The sequence below is a fragment of the Bison bison genome, unplaced genomic scaffold (assembly GCF_000754665.1).
Source record: "Bison bison bison isolate TAMUID 2011002044 unplaced genomic scaffold, Bison_UMD1.0 scf7180017864469, whole genome shotgun sequence".
NCBI classification, from domain to species: Eukaryota; Metazoa; Chordata; class Mammalia; order Artiodactyla; family Bovidae; genus Bison; species Bison bison.
This window is the reverse complement of record NW_011495030.1, coordinates 2,436,067-2,445,774: the sequence shown is the minus strand read 5'-3', so window position 1 is coordinate 2,445,774 and position 9,708 is coordinate 2,436,067. Positions and strand designations below refer to the sequence as shown.

The 9,708-nt window shown below is 47.4% G+C and overlaps 1 protein-coding gene across 2 annotated transcripts in view; it reads right to left on the bottom strand.

Annotated features, from left to right (window-relative positions):
- APBA1 (amyloid beta (A4) precursor protein-binding, family A, member 1) overlaps positions 1-9,708 on the bottom strand; it is a 256,563-nt gene that overhangs the window by 20,473 nt on the left and 226,382 nt on the right. The window contains exons 6-9 of one of the 2 annotated variants that reach the window (XM_010860646.1): positions 6,554-6,586; positions 5,447-5,533; positions 4,370-4,555; positions 647-826 (exon numbers count right to left, since the gene is read on the bottom strand). In XM_010860646.1, coding sequence (XP_010858948.1) covers positions 647-826; positions 4,370-4,555; positions 5,447-5,533; positions 6,554-6,586 — 486 coding nt within the window. The remainder of the gene's footprint in view (positions 1-646; positions 827-4,369; positions 4,556-5,446; positions 5,534-6,553; positions 6,587-9,708) is intronic. The other variant, XM_010860647.1, reaches the window with a different exon arrangement.

Sequence of the window (9,708 nt, the reverse complement as noted above, 5' to 3'; positions counted from 1 at the left end):
AGGCCTGCCAGTTCTGACCCAGGCCTTGCATCCTCTCATATACACAGTCCAGCCTCAGTGCCTCATCCGTGGCTCCCCAGATGATTCCTGAGTGTGTGAAACCTCATGCTTCTGTTACTGGGGCCCAGCCCTCTGCACTCTACACTTTTCAGAGAATACCCAGACCCCAGAGCAGGTCAGATGGCCCTGCTTTCCTCTAGCTGTTCCTGCAGAGCTCGGTCCCAGGGGGAGCCCAGCACCCCTCATCTGACCCCAGAGAGCTGGGACCAGCTCCACTCTGCCAGGCACAGCTGTCTCTGAGTAGCGCCCACCGAGCATCATCATTTAAGATCCTCCCTGTTATAAATGTGCCCTTTCCTAGACTGGGAGCTTGTAAAGACAGGGTTTAGGTCCTGTCTGCTTCTGGAACCCATCCCCAAAGTCAGCTGTGGATCACAGCGGGCAGAGGACACCCTGCCACGCTGGCCACGGCCCTCAGCTGAAGTCTTTAAGAACCTGGGCCACACATGAGGGGAGCCAGAGACGGGGCTGAGTACTCCGCAACGTCCTGTGAACACCATGTTCCACCCCAGCACCCTGCCTTCCCCTCCTCAGTGGGCAGGCCCAGCCGGCCCAGCCTGGGGAACAGGTTCAGGGAGGTACTTGCATCTTTGCAGTTTTCCGACTTGGAGAAGTGGATGAGGTCGTCGTTGTACATGTCCTGGGTATTGAGCAGGTCGCTGTACTCCTTCTGGCTGAGATCTTCGGGGTTAATCCCATTGGCCCTGAGGAACTCCTGGTAGGCCACGCTGAAGGCCTGCCCGATGGACTGTGCAATCAGCTGGGCCTGGAGAGGAGACACAAGGTCAGCAGGCCAGTGCTGCCAGTAGATAACCTGGGTCCCTGAAGACTGCCGGGCCCTAGGCACTGGCTAGCCCAGTGGGTCTCCATGGCACAGCGGTGCCTTCTAGAGGGCATTTCCAAAATTACTGGGGACATTTTTTACTATGACAATGATCATAGGGCGCTCCCGGCATTCGGTGGACAGGAGTCAGAGATGCTAGACTTACTGCTGTGCAAAGGACACTCTTGCCTAGGATGAGCTGTACATGAGCTTTACATCCTGCAGAATTTTAAGATATCCCCTCTGGACATTCATGTACATATTAGCACCTGTGCTCAATTACCTGAGTCTAGGACTCAACTCTAATTTATATAAAACCACAAGACTTATTGCATGGCTGTAAAACACAGTCAATGTTCCAAGAATATAACTATTATGTGAATTGAGAAAAGATGTGTTCTCCAGCACTTTACCACGAGTAAGCTTCATGACTTTAGAAAATCATCAGCATCAATGCTGTTTGTGAGGTGTGGGTTGCCAATAAATTATCTCCGTCATTCTGCACACTGGCTATGGAGTTCTTCACGTGTGTGTGTGCGCGAATGTGTCTATCAACTATTGTATTTTAGCTATCAACAACTTTATTTTGACTTTCCTTTTATTTCTCCTTTGTATTACATTTATGGCAATACTTTGGTTATTTTGTGAAAACTTTTTCAGAAAAGGAGATTATATGATCTATGAATTTCATTCATATTATCTATGAGCAGGACTCTATACAATATTTGCTATGTCAAAGGACTGTTGGGTCCAACAGAATTGAGAACCCTGATCGAGTCCAACCCCACATTTTCTAGTTGAGGAGGCTAAGAGGCCCAGAGATGCAAAGGAACCTGTTCAGGGTCACAGAACTCACAGGATGGGAACTCTGCTTCCGTTGATCTTTCTCCTGTACTAGAATTGAACAACCTTTCCCTGTATTAATTAATAAACATCACAACTTGGGAGAGCCAGCAGCAACCAAGCCTGTGCCACATCACATCCCATATAAACAGCATCACATAAATTCACATCAAGTCTACAATGTAAGTATGACTGGTCCACAAGCCTTCATCCTAAGCTCTGGGGGTAGGGTTTCAGAATTCAGAAATGTTCAAATTTTACAAAGGTAACAGACTGCATACATCATACATTGTGTAAAAACCCCACCAGAGGTTGGAGAAGTTCCTAAACACATTCAGTAATATTCCTGCAACAAAATGTGTGAGATTCATAGTAAGCTGGACAAATCCTATAAAGTGTCTCATTGCAGCTCAGAGCAAGCTTATCAGCCAAATGAGTACAAAAATCTCTTTTGTTTCTCAGAGCTCTTAGACTTTAAAACTGTGGATCTGTTTTACATATTGTTTCCTTGTTTGCACTGGGGAGATGAGGAAAAGGAGGTTGAGAGCTTAAGTTGGGGTGGGGTTGGAGGCTGAGAATCCTGGCAGCTTAATTCCAGAGCCAACCTCCTGCCCGTCCCTGGTACTGCTGCTCTCTCAAATTCCAGGGGGTAGAAAACCCACAGAACAACAACATGCTCTAGGGCAATGTTTCAAACACACAACTCTCATCTCCATTCCTCCTTTCCCTATCTTCAGTCATTTTTGCTGAAAGCAGTTAACAGTGATATCAGAACTTTCTGCATGGTTGGCCTGGGGGAAAGAAATGCTGCTTAACATTTCTTACTCTGAGAGTCTGGTGACATCACATGTCATGCCAAGGACCACCACACTGCCTCCTGCCGAGGCCTCGCTGTGGGCATCAGAGGCTCGTGTGAACAGACAAACTGAAAAAAGTGTCTGAGAACGCAGTTAGTGGACTTCCCGACCATCATGAGTGGATGCGCCGGGCCGACAGCTTAGACTACTCCCATCTCTGCTGGGTCTACCTGAGCCACGTGGCAGCCTGCTCTATAGAAACTAAGCAGCTGCACCGCCCATACGTGGAGGTGGGAGTCACATCCAGGTCTCCCGGCTCTGGAGCCCATGCTCTCCTCTCCTATCCTGGGCCTTGGAAGCAAAGATTTCCAGGTCCACTCTTGCTTCTTCCTTCTTCCCCTTCATTGTCTCCCCTACGGACCCAAAGGAGTCCCAAGGGAGACAAAGTCCTCCTTTAGGAGCACCAAGCCTGAAGAGGTGGCTGAGGGTTGAACCCTCATGTTCTGGTAAGGGTTGGGACCTCATGTCTGGTAAGCAGAGCTAATGCCATCTTTTTGCAGGCCTGCAGGACACATGAAACGATGTTCTAAGTGTTACTCTGTGGGAGCTTTACAAGAACCTTCTCCCAGTTTGCAAGTTTGGTCTCAGTTTCGCAGGAAAAGTGGACAGAATGGCCAGGACAGGTGCTTCAAGCTCTGTCTTCTCAGCAACCTGTCTCTGGGGCTGAGAACCAGACAAGTAAAAGTTGGTACAAACATGTAAACGTCTCCTCCTGTCTGAGGCGACAGCCACGAGGGCTCCGCTTCCCTGGAGAACTGCCTCTGACTTCTAACTTCTTAGAGGCAGGCCATTTACTGCGGCTCAATGAATACTCTCTGGCAGAAAAACAGCCCCTTTTAAGGAGACAAGGCTACGGGCGGCAATTTTCTTTAAGTAGATAAGGTCTCTCTGCTCAATATATGAAAGACAGCTTGTTTCACTGCGGCAGGAGGAAAATTTATCTCAGTCAATGGCACTGCCCTGGCCATCTTCGGGCAGGCTCTGCAGTTTGAAACCATTGCGGGGCTGTGGCCCTGGCCTGGAGGGAGCTGCCAAGGTCTGTTGAGCTTTGGGAAAAGGATGGTGCTGAAATAGCTTGAAGCCCGGTGGCCTCACCAGCAATTCTAGGGACAACTGGAGAAGAAGGCTGAAGGGAAGAAGGAACCCCACCTTTGTTTTAAATTAGCTTCCTCTGCTGACTTTATCATGTGGAGAGACGGGTGTCAGGAATCCCTGGCTTTGTGACTTCGCAGTTGGGTTTGCGAAGGAGTGGGTGGCTGGTGCTCATGCCATGTGGTGCGGAGGGGCAGGGACGCCACCTTTCCTGTTAGGGAAGGGCAGTCCTGCACAGCCCTCCAGTGGCTTGTCTCCTTGCCTTTCCCCATACTCCGTCAGCAGGACCTGTCTCAGGGCCTCTGCACCTGTTCTTTCCTCACTCTCAACTCTACTCAGGTTCGGCTCCAATGTGACTTCTGAAAGGACTCTGATCATTGCCCTACCTGAAACAGCCCCTGCCCCTCTATCCCTTGACCTAGTTTTTCCTGATTAAACAGTCCTCTGCCTAACGTTACATTAAGTATATTTATCTATTCATTTTCTGTCTCTCTACAACCTTCACGAGAAGTACCTTGTCTGTTTTACTCAGCCTCATATCCCCAGCACTAAAACAGGGCTTGACACATAGTAAGTGCTCAATAAGTATTTGTCTCACCTATCATTAAGGCTCTGAGAACTAGAGGGAACCCGTTTACCCAAGAGCAGCTCAGATCAGATTACAGGGAGGGAGATGAGAGGAGGCCACCCTTACATCTTCAGACTCGAAGACATGGCAGATCATCTTGTACTGCCTTTTTCCGTCCTGGGATGGGTGGGAGGCTTCCACGTTCTCCTGGGAGTTGGAGCGGGGCATCCGCCTGCGGGCCATCAGCACAACTATGTTCCCGATATCTGCGATGTAGGAAATGGTCCTCAGAGGGTGGTCCATCATCGTTTCCTGGAGGGGAGACGGGAGAGGCTGGTGAGTCCAGAGCATCATCTAAGACCCAAGAGGGAGTCTGCACCCACAGTGTAGCCAGGCGCAGCCCACACGTGCTGCGGGTGTGGGAGTGGGTGGAGGTGCTCTGGGGCTCACTGCCAACACTGTGTTGGCAAATTTACATGTACCTATCCAGGCCTGGGAGCAGTTCCCTTGACTGGTGATAACCCAGAGCAGGCAGTGGTCTGTGGTATGTGAAAAGGAATTTAAATCATTTTACAACCAGTAGCATCTCTGTGGGTGCGTGCTAAGTCGCTTCAGTCATGCCTGACTCTTCGCAACCCTTTGGACAATAGTGCCCACCAGGATCCTCTGTCCATGGGATTTTCTAGGCAAGAATACTGGAGTGGGTTGCCATGCCCTCCTCCAGGGGGTCTTCCTGACCCAGGGACTGGACCAGCATCTCTTGCGTTTCCTTCATTGGCAGGTGGGTTCTTTACCATTAGGGCCACCTGGGAAACCCCTGGTGGGGAAGCTAAAAAAATAAAAAATCTGCATGCAACTACCGTGTTTTGTTTATGTGTGTACGTGTGGTTTTAAACAAAATTTCTTCAAAGGCTAATCTGTTTAAATTCATGAATCTTCTGACAAAGGTTTGTGAGAATTATTAACAAACAATATCTGTGGCTTGTTTTTCCCTTTGATCTTTAACAGCCCCAACCTTCCTTACCAAGTCCCTCCCTAACCCCTACCCCCCACATCAGCAGCAAGCACTGCAGACACAGCCTCCGAGATTGTGTGGAAGCCAGCCAGCATCTGGGCACAGCTACCTGACAGACACGGGCACAATCTCCTGGTTGCCATGCTAAGCTTCACCCCCTAGGAAGGTGGGAGCCGGGGAATTAATACCTGTGTGTCGGTGTTCAATACTTTGATTCTCTGGGTAGAAATGAAGAGATCCACCTCGGTCATTGGCTGAGATTCACCTTCAGGAGCCTGAGAAGGAAAACGCACCAAGGGAAAGCTTAATATGTTGCTCTGACCCAGGTGCGTGGGAGCAAGCTTAACTCACACACAGAGGCTTCGAGACACAGTCACCAGAACAGCGATTCAGACTCCAGAATGAGGCTGCCAAAGCCAGAGGGACCACACAGAGGATGGACACAGGGACAGGAGTGAGCACCTCCAGGCTACAGGGAGAAATGCGGACGTCCTTTGCCTCTTCCGCCATGGAAGCAGTAGCTCACTGCAGCAGATCTAACTCTCTGAACAATGACGTGAATGGCACGTTCTGCAAGGGTTTCAGAGCCCAACAGATGGAAGGAATCAGGGTGACTGACTCATACCCCCAGGACCTTGGAGAAGTCAGAGTTTGCTCCTACCCAAGTGCCGGGGGGGGGGGGCGGGTGTCGATGTTTACAGCAGGTGCAACAAGGCAGCTGGAGGCAGTTCTGGTAAGAGGGTCTTCATGTTCCCACACACCGCAGCAACACAGAAGCCACCCCATTAAGAGCGAGCCCCAGTGCCTCAATGTCCCACGGGTAGCTCTTAAGCACTGGAAGCTCCACTACCAACAAAAGCGCACCAATCTGGTTCATTTAGGGCTTGACTCTGCACACATGTGGTTATTAGCGAGTTTTCTTTTTTGCATCCAGCAATCTGATAAATCCACAAATCAAACATGACTAGAATTGAGCAGACCCAGGTCCCTGCCATGTGAATGCTCCTGAATGGTGGGCACTTGCACACTACTGCAGGATCCCTTCAGCATTCCCAGTCTGCTCCCTGGCCTTCCTCTGGAGTGAGATGACTAATGAGCAACAGAAAACAGCCACTTTGGGCAACTGAGTTTTGAGAAATGTTGGCTTATGGGGCGGTTCAAAAAGAAATCTGAACAAAAACTTGCTGGATGCAGAAAACAAAAACACGAAGTAAGAAAAAAGGCAAAACATAAATAAATGAAAAATTAAAAAAAACAGGCATAACATCAAGCTGATGAAGTTGTTTGTACTGCACCTTCTTCCTGCTTTTGGCTAATTTCTGGGCCATCTGCTTAGCATGGAACAAACAGAGACAGGAGAACAGTTAGAAAAGAATTTGCAGAGACTCAAGTTGAAAAGGGAATTGACAAACTAATGTCGACAGTGGTACACAGCATTTCTGTGGGAGGTGGACTGGCTTTAAAAAAATCCCACTAGACTACTGATCCCCAAATCAGACCTAGACTACTGATCCCCAAATCAGACCTAGACTACTGATCCCTAAATCAGACTTTGGTGGTTGGCAGGGGCAGGAGGAGGAAGGACATGTACCGAGGTGCCTTACACTTAACCGCAATTGATGCTTTCAAAGAACCAACTTTTGGTTCTGTTGATTTCCTTTATTGTATGCCTAGATTCTGTTTCATGGATTTCAGCCTATATCTTTATTTGTTTCCACTTTCTTTGGGTTTAATTTATCCATTTTTTTCTAGCTTAAGATGAAAACTTAAATCATGGATTTTCAAACTTTTTTCTTTCCTGATAATATTTAAAGCTATGAATCTCCCTCTAATCTCCACTTTAGCTATATTCCACAAATTTTGATACATTGCAATTTAATTATCATTTCATTCAAAACACTTTCTAATTTCCACAGTGATTTCTTCTTTGAACCTTACTTGTGTTCTTAATTTAAACACATCTGAAGATTCCCTAGTTATCTTTTTGTTATTGACTTCTGAATCAACTGTTCTTCATTAACTCCAGTAATACTTCTTGCCTTAAATTTGTATAATATTAATAGAACCTGTGTGTGTGTTAGTCGCTCAGTTGTGTCCAATTCTTTGCAACCCCATGGACTGTAGCCCGCCAGGGTCCTCTGTTCATGGAATTCTCCAGGCAGGAATACTGGAGTGGGTAGTCATTCTCTTCTCCAGGGACCTTCCTGACCCAGGGATCGAACTCTCATCTCCTGCACTGCAGGCAGATTCTTTACTATTTGAGCCACCAGGGCTTCAATAAAGCCTATTTCTAACTAGAAATGGATATAAGATTTATTCAAGATAGCAGAGTTCTATAAGAGTAGAAACTCTGAGGCCAGGCTGTCCAAAACTGAATTCTGGCTCTGCTACGTACTAGTCATGTGACTTGGGACAAAACACTTAACATCTCTGTGCTTCAGTTTCCTCAAATGTAAAATGAAGGTAAAACCAGAATTTACTTCATAGGACTGTTGTGAGGATAAAATGAGTACAGCTGACCCTCGAACAATGTGGGGTTGGGGTGCCAACCACCACGGGGTCATCCGTGTATCACTTACAGTTGGCCCTCTGAATACATAGCTTGGTTCCTCTGCACCCACCATTCTGCATCCTTAGAGTCTACCGATCACAGAGTCAACTGATCTTGGACCACATAATACTGTACTATTTACTCCTGGAAAACATCCAGGTATAAGTGGACCTGTGTTGTTCAAGGGTCAGCTGTATACACAATGCTCTCAAAACAGTGCCTGGTGTGTTATAAGCACTCTATTTGTATTTGCTCTTAAAAGATTATGATGTTAGATGATTATAATTTGCCTGGGTTGGGATGCAATCTCTTGGCTTTGGTAAGGCCTGCTATATACACGCAGACATTACCTGAATGATGGTGAGTCAGTGGCCGAACCACGGGCACTGCTGTGATGATGGGGTGGGGTGTGGGAAGAGCAGCTCCCTCACACCCTTGGTACTCACCTGGCACCAAAGCTCTTGCTCTCAGCAACACGCCACTACCTCATAAGCAACTACTTGTGTTGTCTGTGCAACCTCATGGCGGAGAAACTGGATGAGTCAGCCATCCAAACACTGAACAGCTGATCTGGTACACCCAGCAGACCAGGGCAGCCCCAGCCCCACAGCTCACACTGATGGTCAAGACTTAGTGATGAAATAGTCTACTCTGGGGAAGTCTGGAGGCAGCAACTGCAAGCGTTATCCTAACTGCTGCAATGACAGTGGAAATATCTGTGCATCTGAGGAGTGGCCCCGGGCTGATGCTGTGCCACACAGATTCCTGATCTGCACCAGTTATAACCCTCAAGATGACAACTGCTGTAAGAGCCTAACCTTTGTCTTACCTCCCCTGAAATGATACGGCAGTAATATGTGAATTTCCACTATTTTTGATACCAAAACTTAATGGCCATTGGTCAAAATTCTTCACCTGCAGGATGAGAAATCTAATCTGAAGGGCCCCTCTCAAAGGAAAGCAAGCCTGCCACCAACAAAATGCCCACTTTCTGTTTTTACTGGGATGGGTGATGAGGAAGAGGATCCAAAAGGCAAACCAAGTTTCATGAAAGGAATTTTGAGAATTTTTTTATGAAGTCAAAAATACGTTGTACACTTAAGAGTAACACCACCCTTAAATCACTTATGATGTCCAAGTGCCCTGAAACAAGTTAGAATTAAAAATTTAGGCATAAGTTTGGAAATCTTATGGGGGTCAGGGCCAGAATGAGAAGCTGGAGCAGCAGAGAAAGGACTTAGAGCCTTAAGGCCCACATGCATCTTGAAGCAGGGGCTGATAACATCCATTTAAAGCCCTGGCTTTCACGAGACTTGGGGCTCACCACCAGCAGGCTGGCGATCACCAAAGGACACGTGCAGCACTGTGCATCCAATCACTCCATCCGCAACGTGTACTGAGTACCCGCTGTTGCTAAGACCCTCTAAGGCTAGTTATGTCTGGGATCCTCTGACCATTCTAGCTTTTCTTTCCCCAGCTAACACTTACTGAGCACTTAGCACATGCCCATATCCTTCTAAGCAGTTCACATGTAACAGTATAAAACCTTACAATAACCCTGTGAGGCAGGCAGTACATTATCCTCATCTTTCAGAAGAGAAAACTGAGGCACAGAGAGGCTCATTAACTTGCCCAAGGTCACACAGCTATTAAGTGGCAGAAGAGATAATCAAACTGGAAACCTAATATATTCCAAATTGCTACAGTGCCAGCTGGACATGTTTCTCATCTATAAACTTCTCAGTCCGTCTCAATCCGTCTGTAAAATGGGGTTAATGATACCTACCTCACAGATTTCCCACCCTCTCCATTTGGAGGAGTAAATGAGATAATGTACGTAAAGGGGCTGCTATCCATGTCAATATCTTCTTTATAGACCATAGACTTCTTCAGGTCAGA